This window comes from Cyprinodon variegatus, unplaced genomic scaffold (genome assembly GCF_000732505.1).
Source record: "Cyprinodon variegatus isolate N-32 unplaced genomic scaffold, C_variegatus-1.0 Scaffold310, whole genome shotgun sequence".
Lineage (NCBI taxonomy): Eukaryota > Metazoa > Chordata > Actinopteri > Cyprinodontiformes > Cyprinodontidae > Cyprinodon > Cyprinodon variegatus.
This window is the reverse complement of record NW_015150763.1, coordinates 1-24858: the sequence shown is the minus strand read 5'-3', so window position 1 is coordinate 24858 and position 24858 is coordinate 1. Positions and strand designations below refer to the sequence as shown.

Genomic DNA, 24858 nt, shown 5'->3' with positions numbered 1-24858 from the left:
CTTCTACGCTTGCATTATCAATAGCAGACGCTGAATGCGCACTTTCATCTGGTTAAGTTTAAGCCCTGATCTGTTCAGCCTTCCCGTTATCCACTGAAGGTTTGACTCTTTATTGCTTCTATGCAGCCTGAATGAACAGCAGGTGTGTTAGACAGTTCATTGAAAATGCAGTTCCCTTTCAAAGAGCTGCTCACAGTTGTGCTGGGGTTTTCATTTAGCTAATTGGTTTGTCTTCGCTCCGTCTCAGTGACAACAACACTCTTGTGGTTCTTGTTGGTGAGATCATTTTATTTAGTGCCTTCACTGATTATTGCCAGTTAGTCCCCAGTTGCATCGGATAATTTTTTCTTTTTTCTCCTTACCTGTTTGTGCTTATGTTCAGCTGCGGTGCAACGGTCTGAAGGCATTCAGAAGAAGCAGCAACTGATATGTAAGCAAGAACAGCTGAAACGGATCCATGCTGCTCAAGTCAGAGCCCTGCAAGAGGAGCACAGGAAGCAGCAGGAAGAACTTCTACAGGTGAGACATTGATTGAATTATTGTGGGTATGATTTAAAGATTAATAGTTGCAGGTTTCTGTCATTTTTAAGAATTTCAGTGTGAACAACCACTGTTTATTTCCATGTAGTCCTTGTTTTTGTTGCAGGAGTGGGAGGAGAGTGGAATGGTATCTGTTTGGTCATGTGACAATGATTGTGGTGTGGCTCAAGATTGTGACGGTTTAATTGAAGCAGAGCAGCAATGACACCACTTTGTTTGGTTTTTAATGGAGTCCAACTGGAAAGATATTATATAATCTATAAGTATCAGTTGTTTGCCACACCCGCTATATTAAAATCAGATATCGTTATCGGCCAGGATTTGTTTTTAATCAGCTCATCCTTAGTAAGATTACAGGTTTTTGCCTGAACAACTGAAAAAAAAAACAAAAAAAAGGGTCTGGCCTTTCTGGTGTCTAATCCTGTATTTAAAAATTCTTCTTTCATTTGTAGGACCTAAAATAAAATATGCGCTTTCAACGTCAAGTCATGTAAGTTGTGTGAGAATCCTGCAATGTTTTATGAGTAAAAACAAAGCAGGTCATTCACCTCTTTTTCCTTTAAAGACAACAACAACAAAAAAACCAACCATATAAATAATGTGGGATGTGCAGACTTTCCATGTGGAAAGAAGTTACATTTAAATCAGCTTTTTTCATTTCTTTATGAGCTACCATAGGGATCAAATCATGTGCCCTAAGAAGTCAAATTTTCAAGTTTTGATTGCTTTAATATTGCAGCCCTTTTATGAGCATGATTCATGAGAGGACAAGCAGAGGCGAGGAAGATTTTAAACAGTCCAATGGGAAACCTATACTGTCAAACAGGTCATAAACAGGAGGCCATTAGTTAGAGAAGACACAGAGTGGATTCACTTCTCACAGTTCAACCCCTGTCGTACAGGAGGCGAAGAAATGTAAAACCAAATTCATTTTGAGGTAGAGAATCACACAAATCTTTTGTTAGAACAGAACCTTTTTAAGCCTGCAAAGAGTTTCAAAGCTCTATTTGCCTTTAATCCAGCTGCTGATTGCAATAAAAACTATTTTATTAGAGAATAAGTAGAGTTTTATGTTCCTATTGAAACCAGGCTGCTCTTCTGTTATATGTAACTGGATATGAAGAATGAAAAGGATGAGTTTGAAGACCCACTTTCAGTTTAATGGTAATGCCCACCAGATTCTCATTGAGCAAAGCTTACTGAACATGTAATTAACGAATACAGGTAAAGTTAATATTTGAAAAGTTGATTTTTGAGTAATAAAAGTATGTATGATTTGTGCTGATACTGTAACCTGAAATATTAGCATTGTATCAGAATTAAAATAGTTACATCGGGACATCCTTAGTGACTAGTGAGAAGAGTTAGTTTAAATTCATATTGCCTTCCCTCTTCTATGTATACCTTACAATGAAAGGATGGGTAAATAGATGGATACATGATTAGGTTGAAAAGTTTACAATCTTGTTGGGTTTTTTTGAAACTCTTCTCTTCCGAGGCTGTGAACGAATGTTTCTGCAACAGTAAAACATTTATCTGAGGTCCGGTGTTGTAGCAGCAGCACAGCTTACTCCTATTGGTTTTCCTCTTGCATTGGGTTGCATCACCTATTGCTGTACAGATTCTGTGCAGCGTAATGCCAGAACCGCACCAATAATTCACCCTGCCCAGGGTTCTCGCCTAACCCAAAGTCACCTCTCAGGAATTATAAATCAACGCCTGGCTCATCATCACTTTGTCTTCTGGAAAGAAACAAAGCCTTTTATACATTTCTGACTTTTTTTCTGAAGAATAATAACGCTTGCTGCTAATATTTCTCCTGAAACTCGGAGCACACAAACATTTACACACAAGTTATCAACCTCCCTGTTAGTGAGCTCCTGGGTCGTGGCCAGACTGCAGACGTCTGCTCATTACAGGAGACCTTCAGACTCTCCCCCAGTCTGGAGAAAAGGGGGATTCTATCATAAATGTTTCATTACATCCTTAAAAGACAGGTTTGCCTGTCGGTGTGTTTGTGTGTGTATGGGGGGGAGGTATGTATGTGGTGATGTATTTTGCACCTTGTGAGGACAGTAAGGCAAATAAGGAATTCTATTTTATGGGACTCACAGATGTCCTCTTCTTCGGTAGGGGGTTAGGCTTTGGACTAAGGATTGAGTTTAGGATTAGGGTGAAGGTTAGGCTGTAGAATTAAATAGAAGTCGACGTAAAGTCCTCGTAAGAATAGCAGGTCATAATGTGTGTGTGTGTGACCATGCAAGGCTTCAAGGACGCTCGCCGTTCTCTGGCAGCCTGTTCCCGGTTCTGTAGGCCGTGTCTGTATATTTGTACTTGGCCGGCATCCTCGCCCTGTTAATTATGGGCTCTGTTTAATTTATGTATCCTTAACAACAATATAATTAACATAAGCTGCTTGATAAGGAGACTTCTCTCTGGCTCCCCTCCGTCGCCCGCGATGCGATGAGAGTGAGCTGGCTGGACTCTCCGGCAGAGGGTGGAGGGGGATCCAGGGAATTGACACAGAAAAGAAGACGATAATTTGTTTAATTCATGAGCGTCTGTGGTGAAGTGCCAGATCGTCCCACTGAGTACCACCACTAATGATTGCTTCTCCTTTTTATTCTCTCCCTGTCTTTGTTTTTATACTACACCACCTCCAACATTGTTCTTACTGTCTGTTTGTATTAATTTCTTGGATGGCTCTGGTCTCCTCCGTCCGCGTCTCATCCTTCTTCCCTCTGAGCCCCGCCGCTCCCCTTCTGTCTTATTCTCTACCCTCAATTAATTTTTTCCTCCTGCCTCATTTGCTGTCCTTTCCAATTCAATATTTTCCACTCTTGTCTTCTGGCAGACATACACACCTGTGCCTGCACACACACCACCATCCTCATATTTGTTCTCTCCGTCTGTCCGTCTCAGGTGTTGGCAGCATCTTACCGTCTCCTGCAGGACGCGTCTCCCTGCTCCACATCAGGCTCTCGGTTTGGGGACACAATGACCTTCTACAACCTGTCTCAGGTATTAACATAGGCGGTATCTCATCCTGCTCCACCTTTTATCTCTTCTGATCAGCATCTATATATTTTGAACCTAATCAGCATCAATCAGGTGCTGTTGTGCTGATATATTCAGCAGCCAGAGCTCCAGTTAGACTTCATTTGTTTAACAAACATGACCCCTCAAAGCCGCGGCTCTTGAATCAACAAGTGAGTGACAGCACATCCGCTGCCTACATTATTGTGTTTATTATTCTCCGTTCTAATGATGAGCCAGGAGTCTACTTGCTCCGACGCTCCGAACAGATGCCAACAAAAGGACCTTGAGATGCTGAGGAGGAAATTAATTGGTTGTCATTGATGGAATTAGCATTCTCCTCTGTCTTCCCCTCTGCTCATCATTATCTGCCCCCTTTTCTCTCTCTCCCTTCATCAGCATCCAAGCCCGCTCTTGCAGCGCTGCCGCCCCCTGCTGGCTGCAACCGTGAAGGGTTTTCTAACTCGGAGGCTGCTGAGGACAGAGAGGGTGATGCAGCTGGTCCGAACTGTCAGGGTGGGTGATACAGCAACATCTGTCATCTGCATCATCTTTGTTTGTCAATAACATATTAGGAATTACAACATATTCAAAAGTATATTTCTCGTCAAAAGTGTGAGGAGTAATCGCATCCTTATTGTTTTCACATTTTATCAGTGCACATACAGAAACTTTAGTGCATCTTTTTTAGAGAGTTTTACATTTTTAGGTGGAACTGTTAAGTTTGGTATCATTTGACCAGGGCACCTTCTTGTTTTTCAATCAATCAATCTAGCAAGCATTATTATTAGATTCATTTTGATCCAGTCATGATTAAATCAAAAGACTTTATAGATGTTGAAAACAGAGATACAGACATTTAACCACTAAAGACGCAAGTCGTAAAATGATTTGAAAAGTCAAATTATTAACAGACGGATTAAATAGTTGATTATTAATAATGACCAAGAGTTATTGCATAGATTTTTATAGAAAAGATTGGAGATATATATTTTGTCAACAACAACAAAGTAATAACATAACATTTTAAAGGGGCATGCTTTGGTGGCGCAGTGGTTAGCACACAAGACCCATGTATGGAGGCCTTAGTCCTCGCCGTGGGCGACCCGGGTTTGAATCCGGCCTGTGGTCCTTTCCCGCAGGTCTCTCCCCCTCTGTCATACCCCCTTTCCTGTCAGCCTACTGTCCATAAAAACAAGCAACTAGTGCTGTAAAAACTCAACAAAAAAAACATTAAAAAAAACACAAGTTCAGATCATACAGGGTAAACATAAACTCACAACCATATCTGGAAGAGTAAAGAATAATCCTTAAAACATGTGACATTACTCCGCATGATTATTATTAACCTAATAATAATGAAAATTCTTCTGGTTTTCCTTCAGCGGGTACTTTCTGCTCTCTCCCATAATGAACAGAGTAGAAATCTTTTCAACAGTTTCCCAGACCTGAGTTTTGAATCTCTGCAGCTCCTCCAGCTGCCATTGGCCGAGTTACTGCTTCTCTGACTATTGCTCTCTTTGCTCTGCCTTTTAGTTTATGTGGGTTTAGGTGTTGATACCCTAATCTGTGCTATTCTTTCAAAATGATGGACTGAACAGAGCTCTGGGGGGTGTAATTTTATGACCTAATCTCTCTGTAAACTTCTCCACGTCTTCCATTTTGGCCTGCATGCTCGAATCCCTGGTCTTCATGGTGCTGTTTGGTAAAGTAGGCAGATTCTAAAGGTATTTGCAAAGACTTTCATTTGCAGTTTCATATTCACTGTGAAAATGTTGTTATTGTTCTACTGATTAACTATCATCAACTATCCTGTTTTGACCTTATCGCTTTAAAACCAAAAGGAAACACATCAGAGGTTTTGGTTCTAAGAAGAAACACAATAGAGAAAGGTCCGGCTGTGTGAATATTTTTGATTGTCATTATATATGTGTGTGTGTGTGTGTATTTTTATGTGTATATATATATATATGTATATATCTTTGTCTCTGTGTGTTTGTAGGACATGCAGCAGTTCCTGCAGACCCTCCAGCAGCAGGTCACTGCCAGAGGAGAGCACTGTAGTAGGCAAGAATTATTACTGCAGGAGAGAGTCTCTCTGCAGGTGTGAACACAAACGCATGCCGTAAAGACATCTGTTAACTAGCACCATTATGGGGTGATCATTAAAACCATCGTCTGCCTTTTAATTGTCTCTGCCCTCCAGCTGCGGGCCGCCCGTTACGAGGTTTACGACATATTCTTCAGTCTGTCAGCCAGAGAGCAGATGCAGCTGATCAGCTGGGACAGAGAGCTGGCCAGGGAGAAGCAGCTCAGACGGCAGGTAATCTCCCCACAGACGGACTTCTCAGTGTGCAGTAAATCCTGGGGTGGGAGAATGAGGTGCAGCTGCACAACAGGTGACTCTGCACCATCTGGGTCAATAATAAAACTAGCATGGAATGAAAGTGTATTATGGCTTGGATATTCTGTTAGTTTACCAAAAGAAAAAAGGTCACAGAGTTTAAATCCGTGTTGTTTTATACCAGGACTTGATTTTTATTGATTTGATTTTTTAATAAAACCAACTAGGGCTGCAACTATCAATTATTTTACAAATTGATTAATATGTTGATTACTTTTTATATTAATGGTTTAATAATCAGATTTCAAAAATGTTCCTTAAAGAAGAATCTACAGAATTTAAACCAGCTGAAGTGAAAACTGTCCATTGAGGAGTTCTGGATAGAGCATTTGATGGACAAAAGGTTTTCCATCTTGAATAGAAAATTTGTATAATTTAGTATAACCACTGTTTTGACAGAGTTGCTCTGTCTGATAATGGCAGATTCTCTATATTCCAATTAATGATTAATCAATTACTAAATCAGTTGACAATTATTTTAATAATCGATTAATTGGATGACTTACATTTAAACAGCAGATTAAATATTTTGTGTTCTGCTTAGAGATACATGTATTATGCAGGATTATGTGGTCAATTTCAGATCTCCACTTAGCTTTTCTTTGTAGTATATATTTTTAAATTGAATGTCTGTTTGTGTTGAGCATTTCTAAACAACTTGTTTGTGATCATACTCTTGGACAATAAAGCTGATTCCTTAGATTTTGAACGTACTTTAGCCAAGGAGCTGAACGCTGGCATTATTCACATTAGAGGTACAGATCTGATGTTTTAACATCCTACATTATTTTTAAAAGTCTGCACAAGCATTGAATTTCATGGAAAATCATGGAAATAACAGATGGTTCTTTAAACAAATTGGAAGCCCTACAGATAGAGGTGGTTGTAAAGAAACCCTAACAGAACATTTAAGCATCGCTAACGTACTTACAGCATCTTTTCTGCAAAGATGTGGAAGGGTCATAAGTAAAGGGAGGCAGCAGAAGTGTGTCAGACCTGTTGAACAAGGTAACAAAAGCTTAATGAAGTACTTTGTTTGACCAAACATGGTTTATCTCCCCACTAAACACCTCCAGGATTAGAATGAATTGGTTATGTCCTGAACGATCCTTTATCTGTTAATGCCTGTATCTGTATGTGTTTGTTCACTTTTAGAAAGGACCTGCAGGTTATCCCCGAGGAAAGTGCTCTCTGTCAGCGGCCACACAGAAATCCCTGGAGAGGAAGAGAGAAAGGATGTGAGTTTTCACTCCATCAGTGCCATCAGTCTAAGATGTATTTTATAGACGTGTGAAAAAAGAAAGCCTCAAAATACACCTGTCGTTTCTTGCAGGCGTATAATCAGAATGGATTTCTTTCTAAGATTTAATTACATTTTTTTTTTCAGTGGATATAAACTTAAATGTAAAAGGGCCTAGTCTTGTTATGTGATTTTTTTTTTAAATGTAGTTTAATCTGGTTGCATACACGTTTTTTTCTGACAAAAAGTTTCCATTGCAACCTTTAGATGCCATCTACATGTCAATATGCTGTGTGGATGTGCCAGAAAACTCTTATTTTGTCCTCCCATCATCATCATTAAAAAAAACTAGATTGATTTGACAGGATAAGCTATTAAACAGATGAAGTGAATGATCTATGATTTTGTAGGCCTGTTTCTTTTCCGCTATCTCATGAACCTTGATAAAAGTCCATTGCCCAAGGAAACCTTAAAATTAGGACATTGAATCACAAAGCTGGTGTACTCTACCAGAAACCAGGTTGCAATCGTGTCTTATTGCAAAAAATGATCCAAAACGTACCTAAATCAACGTAGAGTTGTGTAAAGACTTGTTGTTTTGTAGTTTTACTCTTGTAAAATGTAACTAGAGAAGACAAAGTTCTGCCATAATAGAACTAGTATAGACAAAAAATTTAAATATTTGTGCTACCACTGATTTTGCACTGACTTTATAAAATGGGCTCTTTTCTCCCACTGAATAAATGTAGTCAAATTGAAAGATGAATATTTGAAACGGATGGAAAAATTCTGGCACCGCATGTAGAATCTTTGTGTTCTAAGGACTTCAGTGTGTCTGTGGCTTCAGTGATAAACATGTTCAGCTCATAAAATCGTCTTTTCTCTTACGAGGATTCAGGATAAGGCTGCAGAATGTCACAGGAGGGCGGTGCAGACCGGCCAAAAGTCTGGATCCACCACCAAAAAAAACCACTGGACACAAAACAAGGACAGTTTAAAGCAAATCAACAGAGAGTTCCCAAAAGCGTTTACTCATCTAGACCTCGATGACACTTTCCTAATTGGCCCCAGTGAGAGCTCCTCTAACGATGCCCATAGCCAACTGAATGAATGGTATACAACAAACACTTTAGATGAGAACTCTAAATGGATGTCGTTGCTGACCGTCCCCCTGGAGGCACAGATATAGAGATGCTGTTCCAGTAAAATTCTTTTTCATTTCATCTGTTCAAAAATAATAAATGCAACCTGTTAAGAAGATCTACTACTTTTACAGTTTGCCTCCTAATTTATGGCTCGATTGGACACTTATTGGGAATTTTTTTCTTATCTCAACTGAATCCACTCATCTTCAGGGACCTCATTTTGCTAAAATTGAGTTTTACTATTTTAGAGTTATTGAGTGCACTGGTCCTAAACAAAGAAAGGTTGTCATATGCCATCAATCAAAGTCAGGTAATATGTGGAGGGTGTGCCAGTTGTCATATTAGAAATATTACAATAAGATAAATGGGACAGTAAATGTATAGTATATATTTTTTATAACATATTTTACATGTAAAAGTGATATATTGATATTAAAGTTGATGTAAATGTGTTTTTCACCTTTTCTTCATGGTTCCGTTGCTTCAGTGCAATTGTTTAAAAATATATCCCGCTATCTTAGTAAACAGACTTTATCTGTATGGTTTTTCAGCATGTAGATTGTTTTTCCACCCCCGCTGCCTTTTTTGGATAAAGATGATTGATTTTGTCATTTGGTTCTATACTGTAGTATAGGACCATGAAATCATTTCATATTTTTAGAATTACAAATTTAATTTTAAATTATAATTGACACATTTTGACCATTTGATGTGTTGTATTTTTCATAGTTTAAGCATAGTTTTGCTCTCAGAACCTTCACATATCAACCTGTAGCCTTAAGATTTTGTACCATTTGTTACAGATTTTTAACAATATTTGTAAACTTTTACAATTTTACATCCTTGTTTTCTAAAGTATGTTATTTATTTATGTGTGGTTAATAAATATGGTTCTTACTACGCTTTTTGCTGTGAGATTTCTGAAACAAGGGACATTTTCACACTCCCAGCAGCAGGGGGCGCTGCTTCCCTCGTGCTGTTGATTTATTTGGCCGACGTCCGCCTCTGCTTTTTGGTCGCTTTGTTTTGAATAGATTAGCTTGTCGCCAGCTGAGCTAACCGGAGTCGGGATGGAAGAGGACCCGGAGACCGGGAATTCCTCTCGGGCGGAGAGGAAAGCGTTGGAAAAAGCCAAAATATTGCAACGCGAAAGAGAGAGAATGGTTTTCCGGCTGGTAAGGGGGAAAAAAAATAATAGTTTGAGCCGTGTCGCATTGGGAGGCTGGTGTAGGAGTCGGGGTTTTTAAATCGGTCTTGTTCAGCCGGTAAAGCCGAGGCTGTTCTGAATTGCTCCACAGGTCGGACGGGCTCTGAAGAAACCCGAATCCGAACGATCAGAGGAAGAGGCCGCGGCGCTGCTGCTTCACAGAGAGGCCGTGGAGGAGCTCTGCAGGAGGCAAATCCGTAGAAATGTGCTGAAGAGGAAGCAGGAGGAGGTGAGGGACTAGATCCAGGCACAATTAGAATAATAGGTTCCCAACAAACAAATGGAGAAACAAAACTTTTTTTTCTTTCAAATTTCTCCTGCAAGTTAGAAATATCTGGCTTAAATGGCCTCTACAATAATCAGGTAAAAGTTAAAGCCATTAAAATACTTGATTGCGGCTAAGTAAGGCACCATACAATACATCAAACTGCAGAATTTAAACAACAGATTGCTGCTTAAAGGAAAATAGCATTCTAGTAAAAGTTCCAAATGCCTTTCACTCAGCTTAGATTCTAACATGTGGATCCTAGTGACTGCGCAAAGAGCATATATGCCCTCTTTAGTGTCTTCTTTGTGTAGATAAATCTGTCTGTAGCATATTTATCTTAATGCACTGTTTGCAGGTATTCGATGATGCCAATGAGTTGAAAGGTAAAGTCAAGCAGCTGGCTGCAGCAGTAAAGCAAGCCAATCACCTAGTTGTTTACACTGGAGCTGGAATCAGCACAGTAAGCCAGACTCCATCTGTTTCCATGTTCTTTAAATGTTTCACAGAAGTAACAATGGCTTTGATTATAGGCAGCCTCTATCCCAGACTACAGAGGTCCTAACGGTGTGTGGACACAGCTGCAGAAGGGCCAGGCCATAAGGTGAGCTTTATCTGCTGATGTAAACTGAAGGCACTTTTTAGAGATCTAGAGAGTTTAATGTGTTTTTTTCTTTTTGTTTCTCTGACAGTTCATCAGACTTGAGTAAAGCGGAGCCCACTGTAACTCACATGTGTATCAGGGAGCTACATAAGGAGAAGCTGGTATTTTAAAGGCCGACCGATGATGTGTTAGAATTGTTCACTTTGTTCCAGCAGCTTCTGAATGTTTTCCTCTTTCCACCCAGGTGAAACATGTCGTTTCTCAGAACTGTGATGGACTTCACCTGCGAAGCGGTCTGCCTCGCTCAGCCCTTTCTGAGCTCCATGGGAACATGTTCATTGAGGTTACACTTATCCACCCATGCTTTAATTCTTTTTTTTTCTCTTAAAACTAAAATTATTTAAACTTTCCTGTCACATAGTTTTTTGTTTTTTACTATTTCTTCAGTTTATGTCCCAAAATAAATGTTTGCATTTTTTATGAAATGCAATACATATAAAAGTTCCATGTAATAAAAAAAAAGTACCATATAATAATATACCACTAAATATCCCAGTAGCATCTATTTAATACCTCATTTAACAATTAAATGTGCCATTAAATTAGGAAATGTATAATTAATACTTATAGTTGCAATTAAACTAGCTTTTGAATTATGATTATTGAGCAACCAGCCTCTTTATCCCTGGTCTGATCTGAAATATTCAATAGGCTCTTAAAGGAGCAAGCTCAGTGTCGGTCAGTGGGCGGGGCTAATGCTGGTCCTGTCTCAGGTCTGTGGCATCGTCTTCCTCACTGGATGACAGTTGGCATCCTGTGCCCTTTAATCCTGACATGTTTGATACTAACGGACATTAAGTCTAGTGCTGCCAATAAACAAACACACTTCAGTGAGGTTTGTTTTATTTTGTTCTATTATTTTCATTATGCTGAAAACATCTCAGTATTCATATGCTAAATAAGGTATAAAATATGTATAAAAGTAAGAAAACCATCCTAAAGGTTGATTTTTCTTTCCATATTATGTAGCATTGTCCATTAGTTTGCAGAGGGAGTCCCGACTCAGAGGCTAATGCGCTATGGGTGGCTGTGGCATAGAAAAGTTAGGAAACCCAGCTTTACTCTTATTAACCATAGGCTACATTCAGTCTGTTTGAATCTACGAACCTGAATAACCTTTCATGGAAAGTTGATATATGATACTTTAATACAGATTTTATTTCCAAATATTCAGTGTGGACTCCACCATCTCTATTTCCAGGTGTGCACTGCCTGTTCTCCTGTCAGGGAGTTTGTACGTTTATTTGACGTGACGGAGCGGACTTCACTGCACCGCCACGGCACAGGCCGCAGATGCAGCCAATGTGGCAGCGAGCTGAGAGACACGATCGTGCACTTTGGGGAGAGAGGAACCCTGGAACAGCCTCTGAACTGGAAAGGAGCAGCAGAAGCTGCAACAGAGGCCGATGTTATACTCTGCTTAGGCTCTAGTCTGAAGGTGGGCTTCATAGAATGACGGTCTGCTCTGAGGTGACACTTGTACTGGCTATAAGATAGGACAGCTTAGTGAGCAGATTTTTATTAGGTGATACAGCTGCAGTATTTATACTATTCCCACTTTGCTGGTCCTGAATTATCTCTGTTATCCAGAAAGGATCAAATCTGCTTCCGTGTTACATAAACATTTTTGACATGTTACTAAATGGATCTTTTTTGCTCTTCATCAAACAGGTGCTAAAGAAATACCCTTGTTTATGGTCCATGAATAGACCTGCAAACAAGCGGCCTAAACTCTACATTGTGAACCTCCAGGTACAGATAAAGGCCTGTTTTGTACTTAACATGCATGTCTTGCTGATTTGTGTTAGACCTTAGGTTTCTGTTTCTGCTTTAGTGGACACCAAAGGATGATCTGGCTGTACTGAAAATTCACGGCAAGTGTGACAATGTCATGAGTCTGCTCATGGAGGAGTTGAACGTTCAGATTCCTAAATACAGCAGGTATGGATTGTTTAGGAAATACATTGTTGTTCTGTCCAGAAATGAATGGTGCTGATGTAAAGCCCACTAACCATTTACACTAAACCCTTTGTAAATGTAAACAAACGTTCACACCCCTTCAACTGGTTCTCATTCCAACATTAATTTCAATGGTTGTTAATGTGGATTACACTTATGGGGTCAGTTTTTGATTAATGAAGTTGGAGGGATATTTAAATCGGTTTTTGTTATCTAAAGAAGTTGGTGAGAACCAGTTAGAACCAGCTTCACTGTCCCACATTAAAACAGTTCTGTAGAGAAGAGGAAAAACTTTTCTTGACAAAAACTGCAAACTTTCAGCACCCACTCTGCCAACCATGGAACAAATAAAAATAGTTAGGACGAAGGCAAAACTAAATATAGAAGATGATATAAACCCTCTAAGCTACTCATTTGAGTTGCTTCCTTCGGGGAGATGGTTCTACCTTCCTCTATTTTTAAGAAATGGGATAGAACTTCCTTTATACCATAAGTGATTAAAATATTAATTAGTAAAAAGGAACCATAAATGAAACATCTTAATGTCATGTTTCTATGTCTTTAATTGAAGTCCCTGCTAAAATCACACTCCAAACTAATTTCCCTGCAGGGAAGAATCAAGCTAACCACAGCTGCAGATCTTTAGGGGACGTTTTTGTCAGCTTTGAACTCCCAGAAGCTGAAAACTTTTTCTGGTTTCTTTTAGCAAAACAGTTCTATTTCCATCAGTTTTGTTTGGCAGCCTTAGAGAAAAATATTTTTGTCTCAGCTATCAACAGGCTATTTTAACATCTAGATATGCTGTGGTCCATTGTAGCTCTGGCTGGATGTTTTGTGTTGTTTGGAGCCGCTAATGTTCTCTTTTTCTCAAATATTGCACTGCATTAAGATCTATCCCTCTTCTCATCAACTCTGACCAGCTTCCCCAATCCAGATGAAGACATTCAGGATGTTTTCTGCTTTATCTGCGCTCAGGATATTATTTCAAGTTCAAACTAGGTCTCCTTTGACCAGAGCGCCCTCTTTGCAATTTTTCATAACCTATATAGGGGAAACAGGGAACAAGTCAGACTGGATTTCATTTGGCTTTCTTTAATGGGGACTTTCTTCTTGCCTACTGGTTGTCCTGTCAACAGATTAATCCATCGGAGCTGTGGGATTATTCTGGGATAATACTGTTCAGTTCAATAACAATGTGTTGGTTGATGTGTATATGTGCTATGTCCTATGCATGTATACAAAAAGGAAGAAATGGTCGGGTTGGTGCAAAACTTCATGATAATGATCAGAGTGCTTATCAGATTAGCCTGTGGGGGGGAAATGTCTGGAAGCTGGATTGGGATGGTTTTGTAAATTTGCTTGTGCCGACCTGGAGGTAAAAGTCTGAATAGCTTGGATTTTTTCTAAACCCTATAGCCGTACTTGGTCAAGATGGAGGGAAGGTTGGTTGGATTATTCTCTCTGTTAACTAAGTGTTTGTACTTTGGACGGGTCCTGTTGTGTGAATGAGACAAACCACACAGTGATGGATGAACACATTGGTGCAGAAGATGATCAGCCCCTCCTGTGGAAACCCTGCAGGAAGTTTCTAAGTGCATTGACCATTTTAGGTCCCCAGAAAGGGTGGTTCCTATAAGAACCAGGATTAATCCAAAGCACATTGTCTTATAACCTATACATTTACACATTAACTTTTTCCTTGACCTTTATGCTCTGATCCTTGGCTTTCATGTTTTACTAATGTTCTATAACCAGTGTCTGGATTTATACTGGGATTAATGTACACACAGGTGAACCATTTACAAATTGGATGCCATTGAAAGGCAGTTGATAGATTTTATTTTGAGAAACCAGACTTAATAGGGACTGAATAGAAATGCACTGTGCAATATAGATAGCTTTTTTTTTTTTTGCTTATCATTGTCCTTAAGCTCTAAAATGTGTTTATATTCATCAATCCCAGTGAAATTCATTCATTTTGAGATTTTTAACATGGAAAAGGATCATGAATGAGTTTAAACGCATGTCTATATAAAGGTTAGAATTTGGTAAAAAGAAAAAAAAATTATGGCTTCACTGATTGTCACCCTGCTTTTCTTGTGTGAAATTTTCTCATCAGAGCAGAGGACCCGATCTTCAATCTAGCTACGCCTCTAGGCCCAGAGGAGATCCAAAGCCATACGCGTGAAGTCTTGGTGGCCCCTGATGAGCAGGCAGGCCCCACAGCCAAGAATGAACAACCTTTGGAGGAAACCACTTCTCTGCAAGGCGGCTGGTTCGGTCGAGGCTACAGCAAAGGCAGGAGAGCAAGAAAAAAAAAGCTTCATAACTGAGGGATATATGGAGAAGCTGAAGCAGTCAGGTGCTACCAGTGATTATTATTATTCCTGTCTTATTGATGAGGAAAGAGATGCAGCTGTTGCTGCTGGTATTGATAAACACACACGAGCATCATGCATATGAGTGAGGGCATTAACAGAAGGCTCTTTGCACTGTTATATTATTGAACATTTATTCATTAGAAAAACTCCTGTTGTGCAGTAGATTTATTTTTATACTACCTTGTTTATGGCAGCTACCAGATCTGGTTAAATCATTGCTACTCTCTAAGTTACTTCAGCTGCTGTAAGATTATAAGGCAGATAAATTATTTAATAAAACAGAGTTTAAACAGTTTGTAAATGGTGAAATCTCCTAAAATTACTGAAAAGAGGCTAGAGAAAAAGCTTTTTTTTACGTCAATACACAGAACCTTAATTTAGTCTGAGTGGATAATTTTGGAAAAGATTTACTTTTTGCTCTCTGTATCCTTCAAATGCATGCATTACAACATGTTTGCTTTTCCTTCATGCTTTTGATTTAATAATGCTATCTGCTGATTGAGATTGGCTAGATGAAGGCTATTCTCCTTCTAGAACTGCCATACAAAGTATGCATTACCTTAGTATTCATATATAAAAACTATGATTATGTGCAAAAGTCAGATTTTTTTTTTCCCAATGGAATGTTCCAGAAAAAGCAAATCAGCATAAAATGTGAGTTTTGTGCGGTTGATTTTCTACATTTTAAATATATTTGTTTATTTTTTTTTAAGTTGTATAGGAAGCTGTGCTATAGTTTATTTTTTACAAAACTGGTGTTTATTTGTGGTGTTTTAGTTTACTTCCATGGCAGTGATTCAAACCTACCATCACTTTCACTGATTAGGTTTACTATGGTTGATTTACTTTTTTCTTTTTTGGTTTACTGAGGTTTAGGAAAAGATCTGAGTTTGACATTAAACAGCTAAATTAAATATTTTTTCTCAGGAAGATGTGATGTAAAAACTTTTCATTGTATTTTGTAAAGCATTTTTTTTATCAGACACAATAAATCATTAGACATGTTTACTGTATTTCCTCCTGCTTTAATAACACCAGAGGTGCTACTGTATCTGAAATGTTTTATTTATTTTGATATTTTGATGCTCAAATGTTTTTTTTTCCTGTTGTTCAAAAGTAAAAAATCTACACACAGGAATGTTTGTAACATTAGGATATGTACCAGCCTGAACTGTATGTATTAAAATGTAATGTCCAAATGGTTCATTTCTGCTGTGTAGTGTTTAACTACATTTGTTTTTGTTCTTTTCCCTCTCACTGGGGAGGATATTTAAATGCTTTACAAAAATCGCAATATTAAAGGCTCTTGATGCTTATTTGAGTTTATTGTAATTTTCTTTTCTAAATATTATCTTGGCCTATTATAGATGGACATGTGCTTGTTGGCATCAATAGATGGTTGTAGAAATTTGTGACATACAGATCAAAGTGCAGATTATATGTGCTACAATTTCCTATCACAATTTTTGTCCTCGAAGCATAATTTTACATAAATGTTATTTCAGTTTCCACTATACTACTTAGTGACTGATTGTTATAAGACTGATTGCTATAATAAAAAAATAAAAATGGCATGTGTTGTAATTCCAGACCAAATTTACCAGTAGGCCAGGGTGGGGCCAGTGTTTTTTAATGGTGCCACAGAAAAAAAAAATAAATAAAACATTCAGGGATAATACTCATTGTTTGATACTTAAGATCTGGCAAATGAAAATTGATTTTACTATAGTATAACTGAAGTTGAAAGTGCAACAACTTAATTTTTTTATTCTCCACAAAATAATATTGATCCATTAGTGGTTTCTGTTCCAGCTCATATAATTTATTTGCTTATTTTTGTCACTTGAATGTGTTTTCAGTTTTAGGGATTCAGAACAAGAGAAGCTGAACGTAAACCACTCTTCAGGGGGAATTGCGGAAAATTCATAGACAAAATGCAAGCAAACATGGTGACTGCAAACCCATCCAGGAGGAGCCTGTCCTGCAAGATGATGGGTGACTAGATGCAATGCATTATCTCTATAAAGTGTCTTGAGATAATGATTGTGGTGAATTGGTGCTATATAAATAAACTGAGCTGAATTTATCCACCATACATTTATTTTGTATTGTCTTTGGTACAGGGGCAAAGATTATGCAGCCCTTGTCTATAACTGCCCATGAAAATGGGCCTCTTTAATTCTGTTTAATAAATATGTATGGTTTAAAAAAAAAGAGGTTAAAGTTAAACTGTTTTAGGATCTTTTAGATCATGTTATTTACATCACCTAGTGCAAATGCGTTAGTTTATCACTAGCACGAAGTCAAACGCATATGGCATTAATGCTGTTACTGTCTCTTTAAATCGCTTCTGGGTGGATTGCGCAATCAGGGCGTCACCTTGAGAACATCCGATCAGTGTGACGAAGGCGTTGCTCGCTGCTGAGTGACATTCAGTCCGATCACCAGGATCCGATTGCGACCTGTTGAAGACTGTTTGTTTTTAATTCCTTCAGCTCAGATTCTAAAGAGAAAAATAAAACTTTAGATTCTTTTTCTTTTCTGTCAAAGCAGTTCTTGAAACATTGAATCCCTTGTAAACTGGTAGAAATGATGAAAAACGGACAACACGGTACCAAGGATCAGAGCGAAGAAGCCGGCAGCAGTACGCCGGCTGCCTCCGCGCGTAGCCCGGAGAAAAGGAAGAGGGTTGTCCGGTTGTGGTGCGATGGATGGTGAGTCTGAGTGGTTTTGGTAACTGTTGGAAAGCTTGTCCTGTCATGGGCTAATCTGGAGGAAAAAAACAACCAGCTGGGCAGAAGAGAGCTATCAGCTGGCTAGCATGCTAACATTAGCATGCTACTTAGCAGTTAATGACAGAAGTAGAACAGTTGTTAATATTTTATTTATTTTATTTTCAGGAATAAACAAAGCAGTGTCACTTCTTAAACTCCTCCTTCTGCATATATTCTGGTCACCGAGATTAGTTATTTATTTTTATTTAACCAGGGAAAAACCTCTTTTTCCAGGAGTCCTGGCCAAGAGGCAGCAAAGATACATTAAATACAGATACAATAAAATAAATGACAGGTACATAAAAAATAAACAAAAAATCTCAAGTAAAACAATTACAGATCGTGTAGTATTATCATCTGTCTGTCTGCACTGTATGATCATAGAGCTATTGATCAAAATATGATGGTATTAATGCTTAATAACAATAAACAATTCTAAAGAATAAGTAAAGGTTTCTTTTTCCAAAACAGCTGTTGTAGTATGATCAACAGGAGCCCCTTTGTTTTTGTGGCGATTTTGGAGTGTCTGCACTGTACAGCCTTAGAGCTATTGATCAAAATAAGATGACATTAATGCTTAATAATATCAACAACAAAAAAAAAGTTAAGATGTATTTTTCCAAACCAGCTGTTGTAGTATGATCACCAAGAGCCCCTTGATGTGTGTGGTGATTTTGGAGAGTCTGCACTGTATAACCACATAGCTATTGATCAAAATAGGATGATATTAATGCTTAATAACAATAAAAAATTCTAAAAAATAAGTAAAGGTGTCTTTTTCAAAAACAGCTGTTCTAGTATTATCATCAGGAGTCACTTGGTCTGCGTGGTGATTTTGGATTGTCTGCACTGTACATTGTTAGAGCTATTGATTAAAATAGGATGATATTAATGGTTAATGATAACAAAAAAATTCTAAAAAAAAAAAAGTAAAGGTGTATTTTTCCAAACCAGCTGTTGTAGTGTGATCACCAAGAGCCCCTTGGTGTGTGTGGTGATTTTGGAGTCTCTGCACTTTATGGCAGTGGAGTTATTGATTTTTATTTGCAATGTTTTGCTGTTGTTTTACCATTTGCAGACGGTCCCTAACCACTCGCCTGGCCACAGCCTGTGCATAGAGATCAATGTAATACATCCAGCTCAGAGAACGGCTTGTTTTTCTCGAAAATAACGCTTTTTGATTCTTGTAGTACGTAGTCTGTGCTATCAGGACATGAAAGAAGCGGCATTTGTGTTTCAACAACGTTTCTTGTGAGAATTATTGATGACGGAAGACCGAATCTGTGAATATCTTTCCAACTTTACCGAACTCAGATCATTGAAGCTGCTTCAAATTCTTTCACTTTCCACCTAAAATAATTTAAAGATAAAATCTTTAAATGCTTTCATGTTATAATCTCACTGTCATCGTTCCAAAGCATAAATGATCTGTTTCCCAGATAAACTGGCTGCAAATAACAGCATATCCATCAGATCTCTCTGATCAGTTATCATCTGATTTTTAGTCCTGTATTCAGCAGCTGCAAATCATGCCCTATTTTAATGGTATAGAGGTGGAAAGGTGCACATCTAAGCTCATTGCATCTTTGTATTTATAAAAACCTAATCAGGTAGAAGCTGTTTGGAGAGAAACTTTCAGACAAGTGTTACTGCCCTGTTCATTTCTGCATAATTTCTCAGCTGCAGGGCAGAAACTGACTTTGTTTTAGAAAGGTATCATTACTGTCTGATGTGCTGAGCAAAGACTGTAGTGTTTTCTTTATATTCTGTTTTGCATTTCTATGTTGCAGCACTGACCAACAAATCAGGCTATAATTTTCTAAAACAATTCCCTAAATTTCTAGATATTTTTTTTTTTACAATTTTGAGATATTTACTGCTCTAATTGGGTTGCTCTATCAGTTGGAGGCATGTTTTATGGTTTCTAAACTCCATTCAACTATCTTATCAATAATTTAATTAGTTGACAATTATTTCAATAATCGACTAATCACCATTAATTGTTTCAGCCCTAATTATGACCCTTAATCATAACCCCCTGTCGGCACATAAAAAAAAAAAAAAAAAAGGAGTGAGCATCCGCCTCTAAAAACAAATTTTTCTTTAAAAGATTGAAATCAGGCTCAAAGAACCCTCATTGAGGTTTTAAGTCAATATTTGCAGGATATGCAAAGATATGGCAGAAAGGTTCAGTAACAGAAAGACTTAAACTTCAACGATAAAAAATGGTGAAGATGGGCAGGAGAACAGCACCAAGTCTATTTCCTAATTGTCGATTGTGCAACCAAGATAAATTGTAATTAGTCCAGCAAGCTCTGGCCTTCATGCACTAACAGAGAGCTTTAGTTAAAAAGATGCTTATTTGTTTTCCTTCAAAGCTGTGATGCTTTTAGTATTTCAGTTTAAATCACATCTACCCTGTTAAACTGACATCCTTTTATAATGGCCTAAAAAATCTTACTGATCATATTTACCTTTTTTATTTGGCCACCAACGTATCAGGTCTCCTGTTCAGTGCGGCGAAGCTTGAATCGCCTTAGTTACTGAGTGACCAGAATCAAATAAACACTGCCACATTGATAGCAGACAGGATGTTCACAGCCATTACCTCAGTCCCAGTAACCTTTATCACTTATCAGCACCAGTTTGGTTTGTAAAAAAAAAATAAAAAATCACAAACAAGATAATGAAGTAAAGCCGCACACAACGGGAGATCCATTTGGGAATGTTCTATCTTGTTAGGCTGATGCTGAATAGCTTTGTTTGGAGGACATTTTAAAGATAATAGTCGCCTAAAGAGAAGAAAACATGACAGCAGGGGTGCTGTTGTCTCAGCCTCCCACTGGCTGCTAGTTAGTTTTGATCTTTTGACCTGAGAGCTGCCCTCTTTAAGCTTTTTTTCATACTCATGATGTCTTGTTTCTATAGCTACGACATGGTGCACTACGGTCACTCTAACCAGCTGCGGCAGGCTAAGTCTATGGGCGATTACCTTATTGTCGGGGTGCACACGGACGGTAAGACAGGACAGTTTGAGACAATCTTCTAATGTGTTTCCATTGATAAATCCGATACCTATAATTCAATTTCCTGTAAATGCTGTTTAGATCATAAGATGCTGAAATATCAGTAACAAACAGCTGACTCAAAATGTTTGTTTTTAAAGCGGAGATTTCCAAACACAAGGGCCCTCCGGTTTTTACTCAGGAAGAGCGCTACAAGATGGTGCGTGCAATCAAGTGGGTGGACGAGATAGTGGAGGGGGCCCCTTATGTCACAACGCTGGAAACGCTGGATAAATACAACTGTGACTTCTGTGTGCATGGAGGTGAGGCAGCTTAAGGAGTTTTTATTAACGCCTTTTTGTAGATTTTAGCTTCTTTGTTAATACTGAAGCTTTACACATTTTGTCACGTTTCAACCACAAACTTTACTGCATTGTATTAGTTAATGTGAGAGAGCAGCACAAAATAGGTAGGATCCCGCACCTCAACAACTTTTTTTTCTTACAGTTTCGAGTATATTTTATCAGATTAGATCTAATGGAAGAATGTTAAAGTTTGTGGTTGTGTCATAAAAATGGAAGAAGTTCATAGATGTAAAATGCCTTTGGAAAGGACTTCAGGTTATTGTATGGACGATGCTTTAAATGTTTATGTTTTCCAGATGACATCACGCTAACAGTGGACGGTAAGGACACGTATGCGGAGGTGAAGCAGGCTGGGCGATACAGAGAGTGTAAGCGCACCCAGGGGGTCTCCACCACCGACCTGGTGGGGCGGATGCTTCTAATGACCAAAGCCCACCACAGCAACATGGTAAGCTTACATTTCTGAGTTTAGCAGGCAAACCACTGTTTCTATATCCTGGTTTTAATTCAGTATTCATCTTCCTGCAGGATAACACAGATTACCAGCAGCACACCGACAACTTTGGAAAGGTGAAAAAAAATGATTTCTCTCAATATAATTATGTGTGATTATCTGTATAGAATTAGTCTTTCATTATTGTTAACTTCTGCATATCCTGCTGCCTTCAGGGTGCTACAGCCCACAGCCCATGGACAGGGGTGTCTCAGTTCCTGCAAACATCCCAGAAGATCATCCAGTTTGCTTCAGCTAAAGAGCCTCAGCCTGGAGACACCATCATTTATGTGGCTGGAGCCTTTGATCTTTTCCGTATCCTTTATCATTAAAAAATAAGCCAGTTAATAAAGGTATTCATAAACTTTTACTTTAAACTCTGTTAGAAGGCAGCAGATGCACAGCCGCTCCTGGAAGAGGCCTTCAGAGCTCACAGTTCTCCCCCCATGTTGCTCGCCCACATTTAAATGAGGCATTATATGCATGCGGATGGGGGATGGTTTGTGTATATTTATGTTAACTGGATCCAAATCACAACTTAACAAACCAGATCTACACAATCATTACATTGAGTTAGAGAGCGTACCATCTGGTAAAAGCTGGTGGTAACTAAAAAATGTTTTTGAACAGATGAAAAAAGTCACCTGCTGCAATACCTTAAGAGATCTAACAGATAGTAGAGCTGTTTCTCTCTTCCAGAAAGGTTTTTTTGTTCAATTTTATGACTAATAGATGGAAGAAACAAACTAAAAACTTGTTGTAACTCATTTCAGGCTTTATAAGTGATTGTGATTTAATGTATTTTATAATTTAGCACAGTTTGATAAAAAATAATATTTCCAATTTAAACACATTATTATTGGAAGATTTAGGAAATAATACCTTTTAATGATGAACTTTTTCTGCTTTGCGTTTTACAAAAACTCGATTGTTCTACATATTGTGTTCCAGTTTCATTCCAAATTTGACCTCTAAATCATCCATCTATACTGGTGGAAAGTTAGATATTTCTTCTTCCAGTAACATGTTGATCATTTGCTTCCATCCGTTGGTTTCCACCTGCTTATTCTGCACGTATAGGACTGCTTTACAAGTTCCCTTCTGGTTGCTCCCTTGACCTCAGACCTCCTGCAGACATCGGCCACGTTGACTTTCTGGAGATGGTTTATAAGCAGGCAGAGAGGGCTTATGTTATTGTTGGTCTGCACTTTGATCAGGTACACTCAATCCCTCCTCCATCCCTTATCACTTCTTTTGGCAGATCAGGGACAAGTTACAGCAAGAGTAGCTCCAGATTATGTTTGGGTTTGGAGATATAGGCCGTCCAGGATTGTGACACAGTTTTACTTTTACACTTCCTGTTAGCTCTGCTGGTATTCCCAGCTGCAGGTTGATATTAATATGTAACCCTTCAAGTTCTACTTCATCTTCTTCAGGAAGTGAATCGCTACAAGGGAAAAAACTACCCCATCATGAACATCCATGAGAGAACCCTGAGCGTCCTTGCCTGCCGGGTGAGCTCCCACTCAAACTCACTGACTCCTTAGCGCTGGTGACATATCTGCCCGTCATGTTCCCAGTACTGAGCATGAACTGGGCTCTCTTCCCTTCATTCCTGCTTGTCAGCCAAGAACAATTAGTCTTTGTTTGCAGTCTGCACTGTGTTTTAGTATCAGTTGTATGAACATTGCACAGTTCCACTATAACACCATGAAGTGCTGTAGCTCTACTATCAGTTCTAATAAATGCTTTTCAACAAAGTAAAATGTTTTTTTTTCTAACATTTGAGGAATTATCTGGTTTGAGCTTTGCTTTGTAATTTAAGACGTTTGTTTTTTTTTGTGTATAGTATGTGTCTGAGGTGGTGATCGGTGCTCCTTATGCTGTAGGCAAGGACCTGCTGGACCATTTTAAGGTGGGGTTCTCCTAAAATGTTTACTAAGACCTACTTTATCTGTTCAGATAGAGAGAATTTCAGCAGCCTGACTGGGGCAGAAGGGGGCAATAGGAGCCTCTAGATGTCAATACTGTATATTTAGTTCTATTGGAAAGGTTGTATTAAAGAAAAAGTTACTTAAAGACACGGCTCCCGCATCACTGAATGATTTGTAGACAGCAAGTCTATCACAGGCTTGTTGTCAGTGTTATAACCACTCAGAGCTCTCAGGTCTTCTGGCTCAAGTCTCCTTTGCATTTTCAGAACCAAATATGGAGAGGCAGCTTTTAGTTTTTATGCTCCACTAATCTGGAGTAAACTCCAAGAAAACTGAAAGTCCTGAAATCCTCAGTTATTATCTCCAACAAACGTTACTTGTTACTCTTGGCTTTGGTTTAATGCAGAGGTCACGGATTAGCGGACCGTGGTCCGGATCTGAACCCACCTGCTGGCTAATCGGGACTCAACCTGATTTAAAACATTTATAAATTACCGCATGTTGTCTTAAAACAGTGTCTAAACATCAATTGCGCCGCTTCTCCTGTTACCCTGAAATCCCACATCTTCCATCCCCGCTTCGCCCCGCAGCGCTCCAGACCTCCTGCACAAAGCAAAGCCTACAGCCTCCGCTGTTCCTCCCGTATTGCTGCGCCCCGACATATCCTCGGAGCTCGAGGAGAGCATGCGCGATATTATCATTAAATTCGTAGGAGCAAAACATGCAGAAATTAACGCTTAATTTAATATGACATATTAAAAAAATCTCCATCAGCATCCGCACAAATGCTGGATGCTGATGGAGATGACAAATCTGCTTCCTGGTCTGTTGAAGTACCAATAGTTTACATCCAATTTTTAAATAAACAGTGTTAGATTTTTAAATATATAAGAATTATGCTCTAATTTGTAGTTGTTACTGATCTGTTTTTTTTCTATATCTTAATTTGACAAAGTGAATTTTCTCGCCGTATTTTTTCCTGTTTGGTGCGATTGCAATAGCGGATCTTGACCTGGCCGGACCGGAGTGGAGCCTGAACATGTAGAGATATGTTTAGCTCAACTTGCTGCTGTGAAGCAGGATTCTCCACCATGAATATTATCAAAAATAAATATGGATCCAAGTTAAAAATTAGCACCTTGATATGTAATTGAGAATGGCTTTGTCCCCATTCAAACCCAGGTTTGAAGCCTTTATTTCAGTGTTAAATTCTGTTTAAAGTAACAGATAATTAAAAATGTCTCCAGACTTTTACTGGTTGATGACTTTCTTTATTCGGACCCCGCTGATTTTTAATTGGTTACCCCTGGTTTAATGTTTATAAATATTTATTTCAGGTCATGTTCGCCATCCAATGCAGATCATTGGCTCCATCCACATCTAGTGAAAACTAGTGGAAGTGGATGAGTCATACAACGCAAACACTCATTGGTTAGCTAAAGGAAA

At 38.6% G+C, this 24858-nt stretch overlaps 3 protein-coding genes across 4 annotated transcripts in view; all 3 read left to right on the top strand.

Moving 5' to 3' along the window:
* LOC107090775 overlaps nt 1-9221 on the top strand; it is a 20476-nt gene extending 11255 nt beyond the window's left edge. Inside the window, exons 4-10 of one of the 2 annotated variants that reach the window (XM_015384343.1) lie at nt 383-519; nt 3463-3561; nt 3976-4092; nt 5579-5680; nt 5783-5899; nt 7136-7218; nt 8119-9221. In XM_015384343.1, coding sequence (XP_015239829.1) covers nt 383-519; nt 3463-3561; nt 3976-4092; nt 5579-5680; nt 5783-5899; nt 7136-7218; nt 8119-8218 — 755 coding nt within the window. In that variant the 3' untranslated portion in view covers nt 8219-9221. Of the gene's footprint in view, nt 1-382; nt 520-3462; nt 3562-3975; nt 4093-5578; nt 5681-5782; nt 5900-7135; nt 7219-8111 lie in introns of both variants that reach the window. The other variant, XM_015384342.1, reaches the window with a different exon arrangement.
* Nucleotides 9222-9363: 142 nt separating this feature from the next.
* On the top strand, nt 9364-16151 carry sirt7 (sirtuin 7). Its single transcript, XM_015384298.1, has 10 exons — nt 9364-9540; nt 9664-9801; nt 10196-10300; nt 10371-10441; nt 10530-10602; nt 10686-10784; nt 11703-11939; nt 12173-12253; nt 12336-12442; nt 14580-16151. Exons 1-10 carry the CDS (start codon nt 9436-9438, stop codon nt 14791-14793), a joined length of 1230 nt encoding a protein of 409 aa, XP_015239784.1. The 5' UTR covers nt 9364-9435; the 3' UTR covers nt 14794-16151.
* A 1098-nt stretch (nt 16152-17249) lies between these two features.
* LOC107090760 (ethanolamine-phosphate cytidylyltransferase-like) lies at nt 17250-23464 on the top strand. Its single transcript, XM_015384322.1, has 9 exons — nt 17250-17555; nt 20544-20632; nt 20782-20943; nt 21282-21433; nt 21514-21555; nt 21655-21793; nt 22613-22695; nt 22915-22992; nt 23328-23464. The coding sequence occupies exons 1-9, from the start codon at nt 17431-17433 to the stop codon at nt 23406-23408; spliced, it is 951 nt and encodes a 316-aa protein (XP_015239808.1). The 5' UTR covers nt 17250-17430; the 3' UTR covers nt 23409-23464.
* Nucleotides 23465-24858: the final 1394 nt, after the last annotated feature.